The following is a 26982-nucleotide window of genomic DNA, read 5'->3' on the forward strand; positions in this document are numbered from 1 at the left end:
TGGAGGACCTTTACAGGAAGGCTGGTGATCTGGCAACTCAAAAGTCAACAACAGAAAACAGTCTGATTTTCTGTTTGGTTCCTGAGCAAAGAGCCACAGTGTATGGAGGGCTGAGCATTAGCCACCCTCTGTGCAGGCTCTGTCCATATCTTTCCTGTTGTACTCTCACATCAGCTCTAGGAAGTCTGGGCTCCATTTTTCAGATAAAGAAACAGAAGAAAAGGTCCTACAGCCTGAGAGTCCTGGTGGACTTTTCTTTTTTGCCCCCACCACAAGGGGCAGCAGTGGGGCTGGAACCCCATGGAGGCCCACCTGCCCTTCCGTCAGGGCTGCTTCATCCCAGAAAATGGCCCCAGTCATCATGGTCACCTTCGCCTTCCAGAGGGAGGGACAGAGGAGTGATGGGTGTTACTCCATGAGGACCACACTCTACAGTTTGGTCTGACAATTACCCTGGAACACAGACCAGGAATCTGACCTGATTTTTGCAGTAAGGTAGCTGATGGCAGGGGCGAGGAGGGGGCTTTCTTCCAGCAACTCAGGGGAGGAACCAAGATTCAAACCAAGCTTGTCACTGCCTATTGTAAACCCCACTCTTTGTTTAAAGTTCCTTTTTTTTCCCCTTTAAATCATTTTTTTCCCAGTAAACTCCCTCCTACTGATTCTTCTCTCTTCCACTAGCATGAGTTTATCTGGAAGTTAAGCAAAACCACCCTGAGATGCAGAACTCAGCTACTCCAGAGGAACTGTGTCCAGTTATCATGAAGGTCCTCTGCTGAGAATGCCTAATAGATGCCAGACCATCATGGACTCAATAACAAAAGCTCATGGGAGAGCAAGCAGGGGAGCTGCAGACTCAAATCAAGGTGAGGATTCAGCAAGACTTAAATCCAGGGACATGAGCTGAGACCATCCCATTTGGAGATCCTAAAGATTCAATGACAATAAAATTGGGCTCCACTTGACCCCAACATCACAAGAGAATTACCCCAGGATGGATACAGCGACCCACCTGCCTGTCCTCATCCCTTTGTATAGGATCAGTGGGAGTGAGTAGGGAGCTTCAGACTGAGCATGTGACCTGAGGGCTTTAGAGTCATCAGAGTTGCTGATGGATGTGGACACCACGGGGCAGAGCACAGGGGATCCCCTCCAGGCTGACAGCACAGGTGACCTCAGGGGAACTGGTCTCGGCCACTCACTGCCAGGCTGCTCTCATCACAATAGCCAAAGTGTGGAAGAAAGGAAAATAATATAAGAAAAATTCTGTCTATACATACCACAGACTACTACTCACAAAAGGAAGAAAGTTCTTTTTTAAAAAATTATTTTAAAAGGAAGAAAATTCAGACTCATGCTACAGCCTGGATGCGCCTTGAACACAATGTGTTCAGTGAAATAAAACAGTTACAAAAAAACTTACTGATTTTCTGTTTTTAATAGGTTGCAGAGTAGGCAAATCGATAAAGACAGAAAGCAGGGTGGTGGTTGTCAGGGGCTGTGGGAGGGGGAGGGGAGTTGCGGTCCATCGGAGTCTCAGGTTTCAGGAAGAAAGAATGTGGAGATGCATGGTGGTGATGGCTGCACAATAGATGAATGTATTCGATACCACTCACCTGTACACTTAAAAACGGTTAAGTGGTCAATTTTAGGTTGTGTGTATTTTACCACAGGAAGTAAAAAAGAAAGAAAAAAAATCCCATCACAAAGGACAAATACTGTATGACTCCACTCACATGAGGTCCTGAGAGGAGGCAAATTCATAAAGATCAGGGGTACACTGGTGCTTGCCAGGGGTGGAGAGGAGGGAGAATGAGGTATTAGCATATAATTGTGACGGAGTTTTATTTTTGATGTAAAACATTCTGTGGATGGACGGTGATGCTGGTTGTACACTGACGTGAGTGTCCTTAATACCACTGAACTGTACACTTAGAAGTGGGTAAAATGGTAAATTTGATGATTTTCAAAAATTGAAACAAATTGTTAAAAAGCTGAACCTTTATGGGAAAACATAGCAGCACCTAAACGCTTTACAGTCTGTAAAACACTTTCACACTCAACATCGTGCAAGCTACCACAATCCTGCGATGGAAACATTTACTCTCCTAATGGCACCTGGGAAAACTAAGGTTCAGCCTTGCCCCCTGTGGGGAAACTGGCAGGTCATTCTGTTTTCTGGACTATGCCATTTCCTTAGAGGAAGAGAAATCCTTCAACCTTCCAGTAGTCTAAAAATGTACTTTCCTTTCATAAATGCTCCCTGTTAGCTTGAGATGAGTCATAAACATCAATTACCGCTTGTTCAAGAAGTGAGCTCAAGGCCCAAGTCCCTAGGGGCCACAGGGAGCTGAGTCTGGCGGGGCCAACGGGTACCCTCTGCAACTGGCATCAAGTGTCCACTCCCTTCTGGAACAGCCCCACCTCAGGGGGAAAGCTGCCTGAACTCTTCCTTCACAGAGACTCTGGGACCCACTCTGCTGTGTCCACGTCTCTCTGTCTTCCATGAGTGGGGAGAGAATTTGGCATTCTGCAGCCCTCCTTGATGGGTATAAAATGGAAGTAGTGCCAGACTTCATTTTCTTGGGCTCCAAAATCACTGTGGTTGGTGACCGTAGCCATGAAATTAAAAGACATTTGCTTCTTGGAAGAAAAGTTATGACCAACCTAGATAGCATATTCAAAAGCAGAGACATCATTTGCTGACAAATTCTGCTATAGTCAAAGCTATGATTTTTCCATTAGTTATTTATGGATGTGAGAGTTGGACCATAAAGAAGGCTGAGTGCTGAAGAAGTGATGCTTCTGAACTGTGGTATTGGCGACGACTCTTGAGAGTCTCTTGGACAGCAAGGAGATCCAACCAGTCCATCCTAAAGGAAATCAGTCGTGGATATTCATTGGAAGGACTGATGCTGAAGCTGAAACTCCAATACTTTGGCCACCTGATGCGAAGAGCTGACTCATTTGAAAAGTCCCTGATGGTGGGAAAGATTGAAGATGGAAGGAGAATGGGACGACAAAGGATGAACTGGTTGGATGGCATCACCGGCTCAATGGACATGAGTTTGGGTAAACTCCAGGAGTTGGTGATGGACCGGGAGGCCTGGCGTGCTGCAGTCCACGGGGTTGCAAAGAGTTGGACATGACTGAACGACTAACTGAACTGAGCTGAAGAACTTATAAAAAATTTCAAAAGGATAAATATGTACATAGATACACGTATAATGGAATCACTTTGCTATATACCTGAAGCTAATACAATATTGTAAATCAACTATACTTTAATAAAACATGGAAACAAACAAGTCACTCCCTGCTAAGTTCAAAGGTGAGTTGATGCTGGAGAAGTAGGGCTAGAGACCATCACCAGGGGAAACCCTTCTTGCTGGAATATCAGATCCGGGGGAGGGCGATAGAGGAGCCCCTGCTACTTGTGCTGGATCTCTACAACCCTAACTCTTTGGCTTTCTCCCATTTTCAAAGCTCCCCTATTCCTGGCCTCTCATTGCTAGTCTCCCTGCCTCTCCCTTATTCTGCCCTCAGTGTCTTCTTCAGTCCACAGTAAGTGCTTTCTCCCCTTGACCCTGCACACGTCCCTGGTCCCTGCACTGCTCTAGGGGTGGCCCAGTCGGGCCCTACTGCAGACTCTCATAGATCCAGGTGAGCTTCTCCAACTCCTTCTCCAGCTCCTGGGCTTTTTGCCTCATGTTCTCAGCCGATGCTGTCTTTGCCCCCTCCTGCAATTCCTGTGCATCTTTCACCAGGGAGTACACGTCCAGCCCCATGGATAAAGCTGACAGAACTCCACCCCCGATGCGGGCTCCTCTAGTCGCTGCCAGAGCTGTGCCTCTGAAATGTGTACTCACCTGCTGGGCACTTTGGACAAGGACTTGCCCAGTGGTTATGCAGTGCTGAGCAGTGGGTAGTAATTCAGGGTTGCCTCTGGCCACCCTGATGGCACGAATATGCCTCCCAAAATCTTTAACTTGGTAGAGATCATTTACATAGCATTTTATTTCAGCTGTGTTAATGTGACCGGCCTGGGTTTCTGCTGATGACAGGTTTACATTTTCCACCACCATGGTGGAAATACCTGTTACAGCAGATGCTGCTCCCAGCCCTATTCCAGCAGCTGAGAGTCCCAGACTGAGGCCTCCTGTAAAGGGTGCCAGAACCAGCCCAAGGATGCTCAGGGTGCCAGACGCAATGCCGGTGGAGGAAGCTACCACATTGGAGATGGTGCAGTCCCTGTGCACCTTGTCAACATTGTCTGCGAGCTCATGGAGCTTTTTTATGCTCTCCTTCAGCTCCTCTTTTACCTGAGGAAACTCCTTCAAAAACCTCTCCTTTTTCTGCTGGTATTTTTGGAGCCTGTCTTGGTCCTCCCCAGCCAAGACTGTTTGCACCTTGGTCAGATATTCACGGAGTACATCTGCCTGTTCCCTGTAACAATGAACATGAAAGCCTTAGAAAGACAGTTTGCTTGTCTATGAAACAGGCTCAACAAGCTCTATCCTGCATAAACCACAGAGATTTTATTATAAATCACAAGAATTTTACTAATGTAAAATTTTTTCCAACCTCCCTTGAATGTGTTGCCATGCCCTTCTCCAATATGCATATGATTATATATGCAAAAAATAAATTATTTTCTAAAGATATGCAGACTAGATTGGAGTTTTTACTTTCAGCTTGTGCTTCTGTTTGAATTTTTTATCATATACCTTTATTTTCAAAACACAAAAGTTCAAACATCTTTTTTTTCAAAATCGAAAACAAACTTTAAAAGATGAGGATCCATTACAATTGATTTGACCATTGGATGAGACCCAGAGAGCTTGTTTAAGTCTGTGACTTTAATTCATAATGTGTTTTTTGGTAAGTCCCTTTCATTTCTCAATTCATAAACTCAAGATAATATAACACAAAAGATAATCTTTGAGGCTTTTGGATGAATAATGACCGATGTATGAGTCTTACACCCCAGAGACTGTTTAAAGCAGTTTGGGAATCCACTGTTTGACTTTCTCAAGGGGAAAATGGAATCTGGCCGTGGAACTTTTAGCTACTGACAGATCTGGTGGACCACGATGTCTATAGGCCAATTCAGAAGTCATAAAATGGCTAGGCACCTTTGTTCTCCAATCGACCAAACAAGCAAAAACCACAGCAAATCTTCCCAAAGTTTCCTTTCTAATTACTCTGAAATATAAAGGGCAGTGTTCCGAAAGAGATTAAAAGCTCTGGCAGTATCATTTTATTTCACAGCAATGACAAACATCACCATGCTCATTGTCATTTCTCATTAATAATGTCAGAATGTCATGAAGATATTTTGGGATTTCAACTTTGCTTTTTTTCTATTTTTTTTCAAGTAATTACGCAGAACCAGAGTTAGCATTTTTACATAAGTCTATTACTGATTTCAGGAGAAGGCAATGGCACCCCACTCCGGTACTCTTGCCTGGAAAATCCCATGGATGGAGGAGCCTGGAAGGCTGTGGTCCATGGGGTCGCTGGGGGTTGGACATGACTGAGAGACTTCACTTTCACTTTTCACTTTTATGCATTGGAGAAGGAAATGGCAACCCACTCCAGTGTTCTTGCCTGGAAAATCCCATGGACGGCAGAGCCTGGTGGGCTGCCATCTATGGGGTCACAAAGAGTCAGACACGACTGAAGTGACTTAGCAGTAGCAGCAGCAAACCCTCATTTGGATATTTTTAGTGCTCCATGTATTTATTCAATCATGGAATACATAAGCAAAGGTCATCTTAGGATACCTTTAACTTAAGAGAGATATTTGATAAAGACACCTCAAAGGCAGACCAATACCATCACTTCCAGAATGTGTGTAAAATGGGAACTTCACAGATAAACAAAGAGAATTGATTGGGATTAGAGCAGAAAACTCTTCATTCAGGGACCTTAGTGTAGAGTGAGGAGTCCTCTTGTTCTTTGCTCTTGGCTGCTAGGATGTGGTAACTAGGCCTCAAGAATATTCTGGCTGATAAGAATGTCATCTGCCTGGGACTTTGGCAACTGGAGAGTCTGATGAGTTGACATGTGGTGGGCCTCTGGGTCACGTGGTATCTGTTCTGACCTCTGGAGGAGCTGGGCTCTAGGGCAATAGTCTGAGCTCTGGGACAGGCTGGAGATGATGGGTCAGGGTAATTTGTTGTTAAATAGGGTGAGCATCTCTAGTGGGCAGTGCTCCATGTGTCCTGCCATACTGGATCCAGGACAGTAATGCATCCTGGGGACAATGGAAACTTCGTGTGTGAAACCTGCCCAGATCTGCCCTGTGGCTGATGGGAAACTGCATCCTTTCCTGTAATAAATCATAACTGGGATCCTGAAGCTTTAAGTGAGTCTGTGCATCCTTCTATGGAGTTCTAGAATCTGAGGGTGGTTGTGGGAATCCCCAAATTTGCCCTTGATGGGAAAAGTAAGAACAGTCCCAGGACTGAGCCCTCATACTTTTGAGATTGGCTAACTTTGCGCCTAGAATTTTATTTCTTTTCAATCAAAACTCAGCTAGAAGGACCCTTAAGGATCATTTTGCCTGGCATCTGCTCTCACCCAAGCCTGATACCCTTGGCCTTCTCAGCAGAAAGACACTGGGTCTGTCCACTGCCCATATTGACTGGGAAGCTGTGAACCCTGTTCCTTCTGGGCCTTCCAGCCCACATCACTGACTCCTGACCCAGTGCCGAGCACCCCTGACCTCTCAGGGGTTACATGTTAATTTGTGACAGCATCATGAGCCTGCACTCCAAGGCCATGTGCAACTTTATGGAACCTCTAAAGAATCAAGAGACTTGAGGAAACACCCATCTGAATGGCTGAGCCTGAAGCAGCACTTGCACAGCTGGTGGAGGAAGTATTTTCCTCTTTGGTGGGGATGCGTGAGGCTCCTCAGAATCACTCAAATGACACACAATCACAGCCACTTACTATGACCCTGGAGGGCTCCCTGAGCCACACGGCCTTCCCAGTGACAGGGCAGCTCCATGTAGACTAGAAGAGGGTCCCAGATGGAGTGAGAATCCAGGTCCCAGGCAGGGTATGGAGGGCAGGGTCACCCAGGGCCCTCTAGCCCAGCTCGAGGGGATCCCATCAGGAAGGGAAGAAATGTTCCCTCTCCTACTCCCAGGACCTCTGCTTGGGTCACAGCCCCTTCAGTTCTGTGTCCTTAGGGCCCACTCTCCTCACTCTAGTCCTGGCCTGCTGCCCAAGTCTGCCTACTAGTCCTTCAACCTGGACCCTCTGCTCCACCCTGACCCTTAGGTCTGACCCTGGTCCAGGCCTCCCTGGTTCTTTGGACAAGATGATTGCCTTTTGTTCCCCACCACTGACTCTGCAGTTTACTCTGAGGCCATCACTACAATCCATCAGATTGAATTGCTATTCCCATTGGACACATAATACATAACAAATTTGAGACTCAGGGTCTGAAACCCACAGGCCCAGAGTTGGGCAGGGCTAGATTCAGGATCCCACCAGGTCCAACCAGTTCCCCTCCAGCCTCTCTGCCTTATTGGACAGCAGGAACCTGCAGTGTTGGTAGGTATAATTCCTAAGATGGGGAATGAAAGAACTCTAGTCAGAATCCCAGGAACACAAAATGATGTTTGGGTCAAGATTTTCCAACTTGACCCAAAGGAATTCCTTCTTTTTTCTCATCCTCAGGAAGAAGGTCCCTGATACTTCCCAACAACCTTATTTTAAAATTAAGATTGATTGAGCACCTACTCTGTGTCAGCAATCATGAAAAGCACTTGTGTGCATGATCTCAGTGTCTTCACAGTAAAACTGAACAGGTGATGAAGCAGAGAGTAGTTCAGTAACTTGTCCAAGGTCATATAACCTGCCCTTCCTTGCAGGTTTCGTCTCTTCTCAACCCAACGTCATTTAATGCCAACAAATAGCACGAAGGAAACATTCCACATAGGATCTTGAGGAGGAACATCCTCAGCCCCAACCATAGGATCTTCCTGGAGGAAACTAGCCTAGGAGAATCTTCCTGGGGGCATGTTGGGGACATTCCTGGTGTACCTGAATGGTTACCTGGACAAATTGGCCTCAGTCACAAAATTCTCCCAGGGTTTGTCTTCAGTGAGCAGGAATTGCAGTTGTTCCCATCTCACACTCCCCTGGAAATACTCAAGGACATCATCAAAAAAGCTTTGGCTCTCTAGACAGAAAAATAAAAATTGAAGATTCGAGTAAACTATGGTGTGATGTAAATGGTATCAAGTATAAGTGGTAAAAGTTCACCTTTCACCTTTCCCGCCTGGCCTTGGGGACTTGCTCTGCTGTGCCTGCCCCCCTCCATGGGCTGTCCTGGCCTCACTTCTGAGTCATTAGCTGGGGGTCAGGAGGCAAGGGGAGGAAGTTAGCATGCTGTTGATGGATTTATCTGGGATCTCAGGTGGACTGTATGCACCAGCCCCAATTCATAAGTTAATGCCCAGACCCACCCACTCTGCAATGACTGTATTAGAAGATAGGGGGCTTTAAGGCAGTAGTTAGGTGAAATAAGGCCTTAAGTGTGGGGCCTCAATTCAGTAATATCAGTGTCCTTATTATAAGAGATGTCAGATCTCTTCCTCTCTCTCTTCTCTGAAGTATTAAGTGCTTTAGGTTTTCTTTTTCTCATGCACCACTAAGGGAGAAATGTGAGCATCACTCAGGGCTCACATGGAGGGAACCCACAGCACTAGATCTGTGTGTTGACTGATTAGGGTGGTGTGGATGGAGGAAATAATTGAGCACCTGGGTGTCTGCTTGGGCATTTGAGAACAATAGAACTAGTACGGCCTGAGGCAGTCACCTGGTAATCAGGTGTTTATACATGGGAGAACTGGGCAGGTGCCCTAGCACAGCACAGGAGAGAGGGGATTCTAGAGAAGGGGAGAGGTTTCTACTCAGAACTAACACATTCCAAGTAGAGGGGACAGCACCACACTAGGCAGGACCTACTATGTGGTAGGCCCTGGCCCAGGCCACGGACACACATTATATTTGGTCTTCATCACAACATAGGGAAATATTCTTCTCATTTTACAGGTTAGGTCAGGTAAGGTGCTCCAGATCTGAGAGGCAGGCGTGGGAGGCAGCAAAGGCCAGATTGGGATTCAGTTTAGAGTTCGCTGACCCTCATAGGGCAGCTGGGTGGGCAGCAGGGCAAGAGGTGGAGGAAACAGCCTCTGTGTTGACACCCCAGGATCTGGGAGCAGAAGGAGGCTTGGACCAAGGGAGAGGGCAGGAGAAACTCCAGGGGACCTCCTCTCTCTGTCCCACCTGGCCTTGGGGATTTGCTCTGCTGTGCCTGCCCCCCTCCATGGGCTGTCCTGGCCTCACTTCTGAGTCATTAGCTGGGGGTCAGGAGGCAAGGGGAGGAAGTTAGCATCTTGTCAAGTGGCTCCCTGAGGAGAGGACCAGGAAAGAGGCTGTGGGGACAGACCACGAAGTGTCAGGGGACTCCCCATTGCCTCTCTGGGGGATGCTTATCCACTCCTTTCTTGGTTCTTGATTACTGGGCAGGTTAATTTGGCCTGGAGCCACCACCCTCAATTCTGGGTCATAAGTAGGAATCTGTCAGAGACGAGGTGGCTGACTACCTGAGTGGTCCTTGGGAACTTCTGAGCTCATGGTGGCAGCAGCAAGGTCTCAGAGATCTCCCTTCAGTTCACCCGTCCGTGTCAGGCTGGAAGGAGGTGTCCTTTCACCCTTGGGGAAGAGAAAACAGATTGTGGGCTTGATCACACATGAGCAGTGGCTGAGGGAGCAGCGAGGGGCGAGGTCCTGGGTGGTTTCCCCTGAGACAGCCACCAGTGCCACCTGGACCTTAACCCAGCATGGTTCTCTGTCCCCTGGGCTCTGCAGATCACTTGTTAAGGAAAGTTACTCATCCTCCCGCCGTCCTCCCCAGAGTTCTGCTCTCCTGTTGGGGTACGAGAGAGGATAATCAGACAGGGGAGAGCCATCTGCGAAGTTATAGGAGCAATAAAACCAGACACAGAAGATCAGGTAGGAAGGGAATCCCCTGGAAATTACATGAGGTTGGGAATGCTTGTGTTACTAATTGATTATAGGTGATATTGATCCACTGTCTATGACGTGCAGGCCTCTGAAACTCACGTAAACTTAGGTCAGTCCAAGTTTTCCCATTTCTGCTGGAGCCCGGCCTTGAACCCAAGTCTTTCTGATCCAAATTCCAGGTTTGTGATGACTATGCTCTACTTGCTTTAATGTACAAAATGTCTATTTGTGGATGCATGTTAATCGGAAAATGACTCTTTTTATTGCAAAATGATGTTATGCACTCTGTGCTCAAGTCTCTGCCTTGATAGTTCCCGGTGCTATAGCTCCCACAGCCCACATCTTCCTCGCTTCTGCAATAGCCTTTATCCCACAAACCTTTTTTCTGGAGTCCCACCAGCCCCACTCCAATCCCTGCAGCCCTGCCTTGGTCAGCTGAGGACCCGAATGGTGTCATCTTTGCTGTCCACTCCTGATTGTTGGACTTCAGGCTGTTTTTAATTCTTTATGTAAGTAATAGTGCAAAGAACACTCTTCTTGCATAAAACTTTGCCTCCATTTAAGATTCTTTCATTAAGCCATTTCTAGAAGTAGAATGACTGGATCCAAGGGTATCAACACCTAACATTTTTTCACACTTCAGCTACTTTGTTATGCAAAGAAACTGTACAGATTTCCATTCACACATCTCATATGCGATGGTGTCCATCCTTTGTCTTGCCAGTTCTCTGTTATTTTTTTAAATAGCAGATCTTTATATAGAGAGAACTTCTTTTGGTTCCGGTTGTGACTATCTTGTGTTGGGAGATGAGAAAATAAGCGTGTTAATTATACTAAGGCAGTATTTTAAGAAGGCAAAAGAATACTTATTTAAGTATTCTTGCTGAGACCTGACTGAAATGATAGTAAAGGTCCTTATAGTTACAGTAACAGCTACTCCTGAGAGTGGCTTGTATTTCTGATTTTGCTCTGCACTGGTAGTTACTCTAAGACTTTATAAATTATAATCCATATTGTTCTGATAACCAGGAGGTGTGTACCACTGTATCCCCATTTACAGCTAAGGAAGCTGAAGCATAGATGTTCTGTGATTTGCCCAAGGTCAGAAACCTTCTTCATGGAGAACTGGATCCCACCCACTTTCTGGGCTCAAGATCCCATACCCGGCTTCTTTTCACTTTGCTGCTAACAATAATAATAATTAAAAAGCAGGGGTGGTGGTGACAGGAACCCAGAGTCTTCACACTCCTTGCCTTGGCTGAAAATCATGACTGCTTTTTATTTACCAATTGCACCTTTATCCTTGCTCTGGTCTCCCCTCTCAGTAGATAGTTACTGAGACAATCCCTGGTAAAACCGCCCCTGCCATTCTCTACAGCACCCAGTCTAGAGTGGCCCAACTTCCTTAGAGTTTCCCCCAAACCCCCTAACCTGAGTCCTGATCCTAGAATCTTTCTATCACCTTCCCTCTGCAATGCCCAGGGTTCCCCTCAAGAATAGTAACCATCAGCTTGATTACTAGGGAGTATGCCTGGTGGCGGAGGCTGTGGGCACTGACTGTGTGGATGGGAGAGAATTTATACAGACAGGCCCATCTCCAGGCACGTGGGAGAGTAGAGCTGGCTGGTCCCCTGCCTCCTTCTCTGCCTCGAAGCTGTAGGACCCCAGGAGCCAGGGCAGCCAATTGAAATTGGGAAACACAAGGACCAAGAGCCAAGGCAGAGAGAGGAGGAGGGTGTGGGCAGAAAGGGCTGATCCTGGATGATGCCAAACACTTGAAAATGCATTTGACCGTCCACCTCATCCTTCCATCCTTCCCTGCCATTCTTGTCCTGGTCCTGACCCTTGTCTGGGGCCTCAGCTGGGTGTGGATGCTGGACAGTGCTTCCACTGCTGGATTAGTATCCAGGGCATCCTCCTCTGTTAGCCTCTCATTGGTCACTGCCCAAAAAGCCTATCAGTGGGAGTAAGGAGAACCCTGAAAAGACTCCCCACCTAACTATATGGCCAGATGCAGAGGCTTCCCCTCCATGTGGGCAGAGGTTCTCACCAAACATCTCGCTCCATGTGGCTGCAAGTTATCCACCTTGGGCAGGGAAGGAGGGGTTAGGGCAGGATCAAGTGCAGAGTCCTTAGCCCATCACCAGGCCCGCCTGAAGCTCCTACTCTTGTCTTCCTCACCCTCCTGACTCCACGGGCCTGGTCGAGGGACCTGGAGGACTCCCAGCTCCCTGGTTTCTGATCCCCACCCCCCCAGCCTCCAGGCCTTCTCTCAGGGTGCCCCTCCCCCTGCAAGGCCTTTCCGCACCTGCCTCACCAGGTGAAATGTTACCTGTAATTAGAGTTCCCACTCCAAAGCCTCCTCCCCCTGCTGTCTCCCCCGGTTCCTCTCCAGGCCCCCCTGGAACCTTACACTTTCCTGGTTGCGGGTCTATTTGTGTGGAGTTTCTGCAGCTCCCAGCACTGGGCAGGTGCCCTGTCTCTTCTCTGCTGCTCCTCCTGCTCCAGGGCCTCCAGGGCTCCCTCCCCCAACCCAGACACAGCATGGCTAAAATACAAGATGTGGAACCCATTAGTGGGACATGAAACCACCAACTTCTTGAAGACACAGCACCACACCTCTTTTACCTGCAGTTGGGTAATTCCATTTGTTTTCCTTATCTGTCTTGATAGAAGCTCTTTCTGACAGAGCCGTTAGATTTCTGAGTGTTTCCATTTATGGACGTCCCTTGCTTTCCAAAAGATCACCCTCTGCCAGCAAACTGTGAAGTGAGGCCTATATCTTCTTCACACTAGGCCATCTTGGTTTAGGAAAGCTTTTGTAGGAAAGCTGTACTGTACTTTCAGGTGGCAGGACACACCTGTACTTCCTCATGTTTCCTTACTCCAGCCATGATATTTTTACAGCAGGAGAAAGAGGAAGAGAGAATTGTGGAAAGACATGGGCTCCTGCTAAAATCTGAATAATGCCTTACTGCACTGGAGGCTCCTTTAAAGGCAGAAAAAAGCAGTGTATTCCTTTTTGATTGCAGTAGGTACCTGTTAAGTAAATCCTGCTTTAAGGAGATAAAGCAGCAGACATGCAGGAAGGAAGGTAGGGAGTCTGGGAGAGCAGGAGAGGAGGAGGAGAAAAAAGGAAAGAGGGAGAAGGTAGAAGGCAGAAGAAAAGGAGGAAGAAGAAGAAACAAAAAGCTCTAATCAATTAGTGAAACCTAAAGGGACCTAAAGGTAAACCAGAATGAAAAAAAACCTACAAACGTACTGGAAGAAACGAAAACGTTATGCAAAACATACTGCAAAAATACTGCTAACTTGAGGAAAACTGTCTCACCAAGACACAAATCCCAGAAACCATTGGACCTCTTAAAAATTAGAAATTGCTAAGGACACCATAAACCAAATCAATATGCAAGAGACCTGGAGACAATGTCTGCAATACTTAGAGAGGATAAAGGTGAATGTCCCCAACACACAGAGGAGCTACAAACCCATATGAGCAGACTGAAACCAGCTTTTTAAAATGGGTAAGAGAAAAAAAAAAATAAAAAAATAAAATGGGTAAGAGAACTGAACAAACACTCCCTGGGGAGGTGGCTTGTCCAGGGTCACACAGCTCTCCACGGGCAGGGTAGAGGCCAAGTCCAGGCCTTCAGACACTGTTATATAAGTAGGGAATGTGATTTTGTTTTATTTTGTTTAAACTGATCAAAATGTACATTCTGTTTTTATTTTTTTATTTTTCTTTTTTTAGCTGCACTGCCCACTATGTGGGATCTTAATTCCCCAACCAGGGACTGAACCCACAACCCCTTCAGTGGAAGCAGGTAGTCTTAACCACTGGACCACCAAGGAAGTCCCGGGAATATGATTTTAATAGCCCCAAAGTTCCTAAGTTTCTCTCTGCCTGTCTAAACACATAGATCTAAGCCTACACCCCTCCTGTTACACTAATGTGTCTACAGTTTGACTTTTATCTTAATATTACAAAACCAGGATCATAATGTAGACATTATGTAGAAACAGTGGAAACAGTGTCAGACTTTATTTTTTGGGGCTCCAAAATCACTGCAGATGGTGACTGCAGCCATGAAAGTAAAAGACGCTTACTCCTTGGAAGGAAAGTTATGACCAACCTAGATAGCACATTCAAAAGCCGAGACATTATTTTGCCAGCAAAGTTCCGTCTCGTCAAGGCTATGGTTTTCCCAGTAGTCATGTATGGATGTGAGAGTTGGACTGTGAAGAAAGCTGAGCACCAAGGATTTGATGCTTTTGAACTGTGATGTTGGAGAAGACTCTTGAGAGTCCTTGGACTGCAAGGAGATCCAACCAGTCCATTCTGAAGGAGATCAGCCCTGGGATTTCTTGGAAGGAATGATGATAAGGCTGAAACTCCAGTACTTTGGCCACCTCATGCAAAGAGTTGACTCATTGGAAAAGACTCTGATGCTGGGAGGGATTGGGGGCAGGAGGAGAAGGGGACGACAGAGGATGAGATGGCCAGATGGCATCACTGACTCGATGGACGTGAGTCTGAGTGAACTCTGGGAGTTGGAGATGGACAGGAAGGCCTGGTGTGCTGCGATTCATGGGGTCACAAAGAGTCAGACACGACTGAGTGACTGAAATGAACTGAACTGAACTGAATGTAGACCTTGTGTAGTAAGCCCTTCTCACTTCCTCCATCTGGACCATCTTCCCCACACATGATCAACCACCATGGGCAGCCCTGAGCTGAGGGCCCAGAGAGCACAGGAAGGCAATGCCCTGCATTTACCCAGTTGGTCTCCTGTCCTTCCCCTCTCAGGCCTCAGTTTCCCTCTAGGACCTGGCACTGAGCAGACACTCAGAGACAGGGTGGTGATGAACCTGGAGTCCTTGTACCTCAAAAGGAACCCTTTCCCTACCCTGGGGGCAGCCTCAATGTGGCCAGGCCATAAGAGAAGAAGCTTTGATTCTCCTGTCCTCTACCCATCTGCTTTTTCTAAATTTCCCAAGGGCTGAGCACCCCCAACACCCACCTTCCTTCTGGGGTCACCACTCACGTCTCAGGAGTCCACATCCTGAGCTGAGCCCACCTGAGCAAGTGTCAACCTCCTTCTGCACCGTTTAGAGGTGTTGGGGGTGGGAAGAAGCCCTCAGACACACCTGCCCCCACATCCAGGCTCTGCTCCTGCTTAACCTGCTCCTCTGGCCATGACCTCATCTCTCTGAGGTTCTGTTTCCTTCTGTCAACTAGTGACAATCATCCTTTTCTCAGGCAGTTGTCCTGAGGATGGGGAGATGGGAGGAGTCCTTCCCCATGCTTACCCAGGAGTCTTCCACTGGCCGAATGTGAACAAGATCCAGTTGTTCTCAGCTCTGCAGATGCTGCCACCAGCTGTGCAATAAACCACATATACCCTCTGGGCCCAGATATACCTGGAGAAGCAAAAGGGAAAGTGAATGTCCTTACATCTGGGTTGCTCAGATTAAACAAACACCCTGCCCACCAGGCCCCACCCTGAGCTAATCCCATCCTCCCTGTTGACTCCCTTAGATACACAAGCCCAGTCCTATCCTGTTCAGTCCTTCATGACCAAGTACGTTGTGCCTTGAGCTCTGTGAAGGATGACCCACCACCAACAGACTGTGAGGTCCTTTGCCAATAGTGCTCCGTCTACTCCATGGCTTCTTCCAGCCCCTCCACCCTCTCCATCCACCCTCACTCGCCAGCCTGCCTGCCTTATTCACCTTCGCACTGCCAGCACTTGGCACAGTCCCAGAAGATACCAGCTGCTCACTGCATACTGGTCATACTCCTGCTGTTAAGGGGCACACTCATTCAGGTTCCAGGCACTTCCTACCTCAGATCCTTCTTCCAGAAACACCTGCTCCTACCATGTGGCAAAGTTATGCTCATCTTTCAAAGCCCAATTCTGGCAACACTTGGTCCGAGAAATCCCCAGGAAGTCCCCTGCTTTGCTCCCATGGTACCTGGGAGAGGGCCCTAAGACCACCACTTAGCCATTCTGAGCATGTTACCTACAACCTTTATAGTCTCAGTTGAGTTCAGTTCAGTCACTCAGTCGTGTGTCCCACTCTTTGCAGTCCCATGGATTGCAGCACGCCAGGCTTCCCTGTCCAGCACCAACTCCTGGAGCTTGCTCAAACTCATGTCCATTGAGTTGGTGATGTCTAGGTCCCTGTAGTCTTGTCCGTGAAGGCAACAATGACACCAGTGACTTTGGTCCCAGCGGCCCAGGCTGGGTGATCAAGGCCATTTGGATGGATGCAGAGTTCACAGGAAGGGCTGAGAGCACACTGCTCTTTTCTACCTCAACTTATTTCCACTTGACAATAGGTCTGTTTTGGAGGACTTTATAGGAAGTCCAGAGTCTTAGTAACTCAGGAAAGTCTACAAGAGAGGGCCAACCCTCTTTCCTCTGCCCATGATGACTCTTTTCTGGGGAACCTAAAAGGAAATAGGGTTGGTTCTCTCAAGAGAGCATCAGTTAAGGTGCTCACTTCCTCTCCCACTGTCATTAGCAACTGACTCAGAAGTGCGGGCAGGACAGGGAGGGGGACAGCAGGGGGAGTCCCCAAGGCCAGGAGGGGCAGGGGAGGTGGCCTCCCAGCATCCCAGAGCTTCTCCTGACCTCTCCCTTGGTCTCAGCCTCCTCCTGCTCGCAGGCCCTGGGGCATCACCACAGAGGCTGCTTCCTCCAGCTCTTGCCCTGCTGTCCATACAGCTGCTCTGCGAGGGTCAGTGGACCCTGAGCTAAACCCCAGTCTGGCCTTTGCCGCATCCCACCTGTGTGAGCTGGAGCTCCTTAACCGACTTCACCTGTAAAATGGAAATAACGTTTCCCTATGTGTTCATGGGGGTGAAATATCATGTGTGTCCATGTCCTGGGCCAGTGCCTGCCACACAGTAGGTCCTGCCCAGTGTGCTGCTGTCCCCTCTACCTGGAATGTGTTAGTTTCAGGTGGAAACCTCTTTCTCTAGCATCGGCCCTCCCCCATGCTGTGTTAGGGCATTTGCCCAGTGCTCCCATATATAAACACCTGCTTACCAGGTGTGACTGCCTCAGGCAGATACTGCTCCTACTGATCTCAAGCACCCCTGCAGACACCCAGAAGCTGTACCCAGAAGACTACCTGTAAGCCCAGGTGAATCCATTAACAGTACCCCAGATGACTTTTGCTCAGGAAGGTGAACTTGAGCCACTTTATGTGAGTTCTTGTTTGCTCAGTCACTCAGTCGTGTCCAAACTTTGCAACCTCATGGACCATAGCCTGCCAGGCTCCTCTCTCCATGGGATTCTCCAGTCAAGAATACTGCAGTGGGCTGCCAGTTCCTCCTCCAAGGAATACTCCTGACCTGGGGATGGAACCTGCATCTCATGTGTCTCCTGCATTGCAGGCAGATGCTTTACTGACGAGCCACTTTAAACTCAATACCATTTAGGTTCCACCATACTCTCTTCTAATCTTTTTTCTTTTTTTTATGTGTAGAGAGCAAAACTTTACTGACGTCATCATTGAGTATTTCCCAGAGACAGTAAACAGGGAAGAACTGCAGTTCCTGCTCACTGAAGACAATGCCTGGGAGAGTTTTGTGGCTGAGGCCAAACTGTCCAGGTAAACCACACAAGTGTGCCAGGAATTTTATCCAGATCCTCTTGGGAAGATCCCCCCAGGCTAGCTTTCTCCTGGCAGACACACCTCCTCCAGGCAGGATCCTAAGGTTGTTCCTTCTCAAGATCCCATCAGGAATGTTTCCTCCATGTCATTTGTTGGCAGTGAATGGCCTCAGGTTGAGAAGAGTTGAAACCCATAAGGAAGGGGCAGGTTATGTGACCTTGGACAAGTTACTGAACTACTTTTGGCCTTAGTTTCTTCATCTGTTCAATTTTATTGTGGAGAAAACTGAGATCATGCATGCAAAGTGCTTCACATGATCGCTGACACAGAGTAGGTGCTCAATTAATGCTAACTTTAAAAAAACTTGTTGTGAAGAGATGGGATCAAAGTTCTTTTCCTTAGAGATAAGAACCAAGCTGGACTTCCTTTGGGATAAGTCAGAAAATCCTGACACCAACATCACTTTGTGTTCCAAGACCTTTTAGAACTAATACTAAAAAAGATGTCCATTTCATTGTAGGGGACTGGAATGCAAAGCTAGGAAGTCAAGAAACACCTGGGGTAACAGGAAAATTTGGCCTTGGAGTACAGACTGAAGCAGGGCAAAGGCTAACAGAGTTTTGGCAAGAGAACACACTGGTTATGGCAAACACCTTCTTCCAAAAACACAAGAGAAGACTCTACACATGGACATCACCAGATGGTCAACACCGAAATCAGATTGATTATATTCTTTGTAGCCACAGATGGAGTCGCTCTATACAGTCAGCAAAAACAAGACCAGGAGCTGACTGTGGCTCAGATCATGAACTCCTTATTGCCAAATTCAGACTGAAATTGAAGAAAGTAGGGAAAACCACTAGACCATTCAGGTATGACCTAAATCAAATCCCTTATGATTATACAGTGGGAGTGAAAAATAGATTTAAGGGTGTAGATCTGATAGAGTGCCTGATGAACTATGGACAGAGGTTTGTGACATTGTACAGGAGACAGGGATCAAGACCATCCCCAAGAAAAAGAAATGCAAAAAAGCAAAATGGCTGACTGAGGAGGCCTTACAAATAGCTGTGAAAAGAAGAGAAGTGAAAAGCAAAAGAGAAAAGGAAAGATATACCCATTTGAATGCAGAGTTCCAAAGAATAGCAAGGAGAGATAAGAAAGCCTTCCTCAATACAATATTGTAAAGTAATCAGCCTCCAATTAAAATAAATAAAATTTAAAAAAAGAAAGCCTTCCTCAGCGATCAGTGCAAAGAAATAGAGGAAAACAATAGAATGGGAAAAACTAGAGATCTCTTCATGAAAATTAGAGATACCAAGGGAACATTTCATGCAAAGATGGGCTCAATAAAGGACAGAAATGGTATGGACCTAGCAGAAGCAGAAGATATTAAGAAGAGGTGGCAAGAATACACAGAAGACTGTACAGAAAAAATCTTCACAATCCAGGTAATCATGATGGTGTGATCACTCACCTAGAGCCAGACATCCTAGAATGCGAACTCAAGTGGGCCTTAGGAAGCATCGCTACAAACAAAGCTAGTAGAGGTGATGGAATTCCAGTTGAACTATTTCAAATCCTAAAAGATGATGCTGTGAAAGTGCTGCACTCAATATGTCAGCAAATTTGGAAAACTCAGCAGTGGCTACTGGACTAGAAAAGGTCAGTTTTCATTCCAATCCCAAAGAAAGGCAATGCCAAAGAATGCTCAAATTACCACACAATTGCACTCATCTCACATACTACTTAAGTAATGCTCAAAATTCTCCAAGCCAGGCTTCAACAGTACGTGAACCGTGAACTTTCAAATGTTCAAGCTGGTTTTAGAAAAGGCAGAGGAACCAGAGATCAAAATGCCAACATCTGCTGGATCATGGAAAAAGCAAGAGAGTTCCAGAAAAATATCTATTTCTGCTTTATTGACTATGCCAAAGCCTTTGACTGTGTGGATCACAATAAACTGTGGAAAATTCTGAAAGAGATGGGAATACCAAACCACCTGATCTACCTCTTGAGAAACCTATATGCAGGTAAGGAAGCAACAGTTAGAACTGGACATGGAATAACACACTGGTTCCAAATAGGAAAAAGAGTACCTCAAGGCTGTATATTGTTACCGTGCTTATTTAACTTATCTGCAGAGTACATCATGAGAAACGCTGGGCTGGAGGAAGCACAAGCTGGAATCAAGATTGCCAGGAGAAATACCCATAACCTCAGATATGCAGATGACACCACCCTTATAGCAGAAAGTGAAGAACTAAAGATCCTCTTGATGAAAGTGAAAGAGGAGACTGAAAAAGTTGGCTTAAAGCTCAACATTCAGAAAACTAAGATCATGGCATCCGGTCCCATCACTTCATGGAAATAGATCAGGAAACAGTGGAAACAGTGGCTGACTTTACTTTTTTGGCTCCAAAATCACTGCAGATGGTGATCGCAGCCATGAAATTAAAAGACGCTTACTCCTTGGAAGGAAAGTTGTGACCAACCTAGACAGCATATTAAAAAGCAGAGACATTACTTTGTCAACAAAGTTCCATCTAGTCAAGGCTATGGTTTTTCCAGTGGTCATGTATGGATGTGAGAGTTGGACTATAAAGAAAGCTGAGCTCCAAAGAATTGATGCTTTTGAACTGTGGTGTTGTAGAAGACTCTTGAGAGTCCCTTGGACTGCAAGGAGATCCAACCAGTCCATCCTAAGGAGATCAGTCCTGGGTGTTCATTGGAAGGACTGATGCTGAAGTTGAAACTCCAGTACTTTGACTACCCGATGTGAAGAGCTGACTCATTTGAAAAGACCCTGATGCTGGGGAAGATTGAGGACAGGAGGAGAAGGGGACAACAGTGGATGAGATGGTTGGATGGCATCACTGACTCAATGGACATGAGTTTGGTAAACTCTGGGAATTGATGATGGACAGGGAGGCCTGGCATGCTGTCGTTCATGGGGTCGCAAAGAGTTGGACACAACTGAGCGATTGAACTGAACTGAACTACAACAAGGAGGGAAGATTAGGTAAAATTTATAAACAGTTGTTGTGTATTAAAGTACTCAGATTTATGAATAAGTTTAAAAATTAAGCTATGATGTCTCTACTGTATTGATATAGCATGTCTATGTGTACATTATAAATACTATGTTTTCTTTGGACTATTGTTGTTGTTTAGCGGCTCAGTCATGTCTGACTCTTTGCAGTCCCATGGACTTCAGAACCCTGGGCTTCCCTGTCCTTCACCATTTCCTGGAGTTTGCTCAATCTCATGTCCATCAAGTTGGTGATGACATCCAACCATCTCATCCTCTGTCATCCCCTTCTCTTCCTGCCTTCAGTCTTTCCCAGCATCAGACTCTTTTCTTTGGGCAATTTTTACCAAAATTAACTTTTAAATGAGCTCTGTTTAACTGGTAAAGAAAAGTAAAAGCATGCAAATCAAACATTTTTAAATACAATAGAAACTAATGCAAATGAATTTTAGGTTTTTGTGACCTGAACAATATTCAGGATTAAATTAATCTCTGGTACTAAACTTAAAGGTTGTGGTTTGTTAATTAATAGACACATCTTTAGAGTCATCAATATTAAGTATAGTACTTCCCCATCAGCATACTTCTGTACTTGTTTCCTATGTCTGATTAATTTTCCCTAAACATGGATAATTAAGCAAATACATACATATAAATAAAAAGTAGGGCTAGCAGCAAGGAATATGATGGACTCATGGAAGGAAGCAACCACTCTGGTAACGAGGAACAAATATATTGATTATCAGTGCTTTCTATGGAAAAATTTGCAATTAAAAGGGCAAAATGATGGGGGAAATGTTCACACACTTAAGTATGGGAAAAACTTTCTGGCTTATACAGAATTTAATTTAAACTTTAGGCTAAACAAAACAACATGCTTATGACCTATTAAACATACATTGTTATATTCTTTAACCATTAAAAGAAAAAAAATACTTTTAAAAATTAAAATGGAGTAACTGTGGTTCAGACATCGAAAATGGAGCTAATGGCCACTGTGGACATGGTTTTAGACATATTATTACTAAGAACTTGAGGTTCCGAAACTGTAACAGATTTAAAGATACCACCATCTGTTCTCAAAACAATATCTGCTAGCAGCTGCCAACTGCAACCTGACAGCCTCAAGATCTCATCTTGTAATTATAAAAGCTTTCTCTTACTTTAGCAATGGTAATGGCAAATGAAATATATCAAGCTACTGCCTCCAAGAAGAAGACACTAGATTCTTTAGCCAGAATAGTACAAGATAATAAAATTGATTTAAATTGTATTTTTATTTTTGAAAAAGAGACATGTGGAGTGGCCAATAGCTCCTGTTATAGATGATTAATACCCCTGAAAAAGTTAAAACCAAAATTTAGACTATATGGTTTTTCCAGTGGTCATGTATATGGATGTGAGCGTTGAACTGTGAAGAAAGCTGAGCACCGATTGATGCTTTTGAACTGTGGTGTTGGAGAAGACTCTTGAGAGTCCCTTGGACTGCAAGGAGGTCCAACCAGTCCATCCTAAAAGAGACCAGTCCTGGGTGTTCATTGGAAGGACTGATGCTGAGGCTGAAACTCCAATACTTTGGCCACCTCATGCGAAGAGTTGACTCATTGGAAAAGACCCTGATGCTGGGAGGGATTGGGGGCAGGAGGAGAAGGGGATGACAGAGGATGAGATGGCTGGATGGCATCACCGACTTGATGCTCATGAGTTTGGGTGAACTCCAGGAATTGGTGATGGGCAGGGAGGCCTTGTGTGCTGCGATTCATGGGGTGGCAAAGAGTTGGACATGACTGAGCGACTGAACTGAACTGAACTGAAGATGTTACTTGGTTACTAGAAGGTGCATAAAGAGAAAATACTGAAAAATTACTTTCCTAGTTGACATCTAAAATAGAAGAATAAATTTAGAAAATAACATATAGTGCATTTTGATCATTATCCTTACCTTACCTACTAATTTCCAAATATTTGTTCAGGTGCTATAACAAAGCAATCAAAGAGAAATGTATTTTGTTTTTATGATACAAAATATTGGTGCTAAGCTTGGGTCTAGGGACTATTTCCAATACTGTGTCCATTCCCCAAATTGAGGCAGGACCACACCGCATTTCAGCAGGAAGCAGCCAAAGCAGTCATTGCTTTATTACCTCAAAATTTGGGGAAAGGTGAGAAGAGAATGGAAACTAAAAATGAGTTCCTCTGGCAGGTTTATAATTAACTTCTATTTCTAAAATTTTATTCCCTTTCCTGTCTCATTCCTGTTCCTCCTCACAATTGAGGAGTATTGAAAAAGGGGGCAGGGGACAGAGGGATGTGACCAAGCAGGACCCAAAGACACCTTCCCAGGACAGAACTCTCCTCCACCCTATGTCCTCTGCCTATCTTATTTACCTAAAAAAAATGTTAGCATCCTAGGCCTCCCCCAAGTTCCAAAGAATAAATTAATTCAGAGAAGTGAGAAAATGTAGAAACAAACAAAACAAAAGAGTTAGCAAGACAAAATAATAATTATTTAGCCATTAAACAAATTCAAGAACTTTTATTTCCTTCTCAAGAGCTATGGATAATATTCTGAATCATGTCATTTGACCTGTGTTGCAGATACCAAAAGCACCACCAGATGGAAGAAGTTTACTGCATGTTAACTGCAAGGATGTAGACCCCAGACCAGTTGAAACCAGAAGCTTGATGATTTTGAGCCTGGTTACCTCATCACTTACTCATCAAAAGAATATCCATGAGCTGATCACACACTCACAATGCTCTCCCCTACCCTGTTTCTGAAAACCTTTTTTGGGAAGGTATTCAGGAATTTGGGCCCTTTAAGCACTAGCTACCAGAACTCCTGTGGAAAATTCTTAAAGAGATGGGAATACGAGACCATCTTAACTGCTTCCTAAGAAATCTGTATGCAGGTCAAGAAGCAATAGTTCGAACTGGACATGGAATAGCGGACTGATTCTAAATTGGGAAAGGAATACGTCAAGGCTGTATATTGTCACCTTGCTTATTTAACTTATATGCAGAGTACATCATGCAAAATGCCGAGCTGGATGAAGCACAAGCTGAAATCAAGATTGCCGGGAGAAATATCAATAACCTCAGATATGCAGATGACACCACCCTTATGGCAGAAAGAGAAGAAGAACTAGAGAGCCTCTTGATGAAAGTGAAAGAGGCAAGTTAAAAAGCTGGCTTAAAACTCAACATTCAAAAAACTAATATTGTGGCACCCAGTCCACTCAATTTGCCATCAGTTCATGGCAAATAGATGGGGAAACAATGGAAACAGTGACAGAGTTTATTTTCTTGGACTCCAAAATCACTGTAGATGGTGACTGCAGCCATGAAATTAAAAGGAGCTTGCTCCTTGGAAGAAAAGCTATGACAAACGTAGACAGCACATTAAAAAGCAGACACATTACTCTGGTGACAGTGGTCCATCTAGTCAAAGCTATGGTTTTTCCAGTAGTCATGTATGGATGTGAGAGTTGGACCATAAAGAAAGCTGAGCTCCAAAGAATTGATAATTTCAAACTGTGGTGCTGGAAAAGACTCTTGAGAATCCCTTGGAAGGAGATCAAACCAGTCAATCCTAAAGGAAATCAGTCCTGAATATTCACAGGAAGGACAAATGCCAAAGCTGAAGCTCCAATACTTTGGCCACCTAATGAGAAGAACTGACTCATTTGAAAAGACCCTGATGTTGGGAAAGATTGAAGGCAGGAGGAGAAGGGGATTACAGAGGCTGAGATGGTTGGATGGCATCACCGACTCCATGGACATGAGTTTGAGCAAGCTCCGGGAGTTGGTGATGGACGGGGAAGACTGGTATGCTGCAGTCCATGGGGTCACAAAGGGTCAGACACGACTGAGCTGCTGAACTGAAATGAACTGATAGGACTCCTTGCTTGATGTCCCTCAATAAACTTTGCAGTTTCCTTTACCACAACCCAGTGTCAGTAGGTTGGCTTGAAGGCGCATGGCTGAGAGGACCCAAATTGGCTTGGAAACACTCCATCTGGGTTGTCTTCCCCACATAGGACCTCCCATCACTCAAAACCACATCCTGAGCAGAGGACCCAGCAAGTGTAGAAAGGCAAAGCCCTGCATCTCCCTGCTTGGTCTCGTGTCCTTCTTCAGAGACAGGGTATGTGAATAAACTGTTATTCCTTGCATCTCAGAAGAAACCCTTTTCCCTGCATCAGCATCAGCACAGCACCCTGAGGGTAGCTTCAAGGTGGCACAGGAAGAGAGGGTGTGACTCCCTCATCCTCCTCTACCTCCTCTACTTTCTCCAAATTCCTAAAGGGCTGAGTACCTGGAACATACACCTTCCTTCTGAGGTTGCCGCTCATGTCTCAGGAGTCCACATCTTGAGCTGAGCCCACCTGAGCAGGTGCCACCCTCCCTCTGCTCTGTTTAGGAGACCCAAAGGCGGGAGGAAGCCCTCAGACACACCTGCCTCCACATCCAGGCTCTGCCCCTGCTTAACCTACTGCCTTGGGCCATGGCCTCACCTCTCTGAGCTTCCAGTTCCTTCTTCTGTCAATTAGCGTCAATCATCCTTTTCTCAGACATTCATCCTGAGGATGGGGAGATGGGTGGGGATCCTATGCCACCTGCTTACCCAGGAAACTTCCTCTGGCTGAGTGTGAACAAGATCCAGTTGTTCTCTCCTCTGCAGATGCAGCCGCCTTCTGTGTGTCTCTGCAATAACCACACACACTCTCTGGGCCCAGATATACCCAGAGAAGAATAGGGGGAAGTGAACACCCTCACATCTGAGTCCTCACATCAAACAAACATCCTGCCCACCACGTCCCACCCTGGCCTAATCCCACCCTCCTGCTGGTCCCTTGAGAAACAAGCCTAGCCCTGACACGCCAGATCCTTCCTGGCTCAGCACATCCTGTTTTGGGCTCCTTTGTTAGGAAGCATTTAACAGGAGGCTTCCTGTGTGCTGTTTTGGATCTGTCAGGAATCTCTGTTCCTTATCAATTCCTGAATATTCAGGAATTAAGAAGAGAGGCAAGCCTCTCCTTGGGCTGAAGAATCCAGGCATTTCCTTCATTAGTTTTTCAATACAGTGATAAGTACCCTCTTCCTTCTTATGAACCATATGGTAAAAGTGATTGTTTACAACTCTCTCTCTTTTATATGGATCGCCTATGTTTTGTAAGTCTGGAATTTTAATCTTTAGCTTTGCTGAGAATAACTACCTTGTAAGACAGTATATATGGCCACACCATGTTGATTAAAACACCTTTGCTCCATCAGAGCTTTGGTCCCCGTGTCTTTCTTTCTTGCTCTCTCTCTCTTTTTCAGGCTAATTTCTGGAGTGCAGAAGCTCTCTGGGTTCACTTTCCTGCCTGGGCTTCTAAGAGCCTCTCGAGAAGGCACTCTGCACCCTCACCCCCTCGAGAGGGCGCCTGAGGCCTTTGTGAACAGAGCAAGTCCCGTGTCAGGGACTTTATTGGCTTTCTGAGTAAACCAAGGAATATCACCCCTCTTTCTCTCTCCTTTACTTTCTTATCGTTGACTCCAGACCACCAGGTTCCAGTCCATTAAAGGACCTCAACAAGTGGTGAAAGGTTGTTGTTGAATCATGCGAATACACCGGGATTCTTGGCCCCCGGAGGAGAAGAATTCAATCCGGGGCCAGAGATGAGGCTTGATCGCTCAGAGCTTTTGTGTAGTAAAGTTTTATTAAAGTATAAAGGAGATAGAGAAAGCTTCTGACATAGGCATCAGAAGGGGGCAGAAAGAGTACCCCCCTGCTAGTCTTTAGCTGGATGTTATATAGTCACTAGCAGTCTGTTAATGAAAGAAAGGAATGTCTTAAAATTCAGATGGGTCATAAAATGATTAACTTGAATCTTGAAGAAGGGCAGACCACCATACAAATAGTTTCATTTACATAGATTAGGGGAACAATATCCATACTGGTTTGTCAAGTAGGTTCTGGGCCAAGAGGCGGAACCGACTTGGAGACAGAGTTTGGGGTAAAGGCATAGTACATTAGCATAGCTTAAGACAAACATTTCCATAAGAAAAAGGCATTGGTTATCTCTAGACTCGAGAATAGCTAACTTCAGGCCAAACCGGGTGTCATTATGGCAACACAGTATTTTAAGAGAAACCTCCCTTTAAATTTGTATAGAGAAGGAAAAAATATTGCTAGTTTGTTTCCTCCTGCCGCTTAAGAGAGATAAAAATGTCTGACACTTGCAGGCTATTTCCTCTATTTGGAGACCCCTGGCCTTCCTGCCTGTTAC

The 26982-nt window shown here is 45.7% G+C and overlaps 1 protein-coding gene across 3 annotated transcripts; it reads right to left on the reverse strand.

Moving 5' to 3' along the window:
- Positions 1–1419: 1419 nt before the first annotated feature.
- On the reverse strand, positions 1420–25443 carry LOC113892656 (apolipoprotein L3-like). 3 transcript variants are annotated; one of them, XM_027541776.1, is made up of 5 exons: positions 25225–25443; positions 15361–15471; positions 9630–9738; positions 8074–8200; positions 1420–4446 (listed from the first exon to the last, which is right to left on the reverse strand). In XM_027541776.1, the coding sequence occupies exons 3-5, from the start codon at positions 9658–9660 to the stop codon at positions 3639–3641; spliced, it is 966 nt and encodes a 321-aa protein (XP_027397577.1). In that variant the 5' UTR covers positions 9661–9738; positions 15361–15471; positions 25225–25443; the 3' UTR covers positions 1420–3638. The 3 variants fall into 3 exon arrangements, with proteins under 3 accessions (XP_027397577.1, XP_027397576.1, XP_027397578.1); XM_027541775.1 differs by having other exon boundaries at positions 25335–25439; XM_027541777.1 differs by lacking the exons at positions 15361–15471; positions 25225–25443 and adding an exon at positions 10735–12281 and having other exon boundaries at positions 3267–4446.
- Positions 25444–26982: the final 1539 nt, after the last annotated feature.

Source organism: Bos indicus x Bos taurus, chromosome 5 (genome assembly GCF_003369695.1).
Source record: "Bos indicus x Bos taurus breed Angus x Brahman F1 hybrid chromosome 5, Bos_hybrid_MaternalHap_v2.0, whole genome shotgun sequence".
Lineage (NCBI taxonomy): Eukaryota > Metazoa > Chordata > Mammalia > Artiodactyla > Bovidae > Bos > Bos indicus x Bos taurus.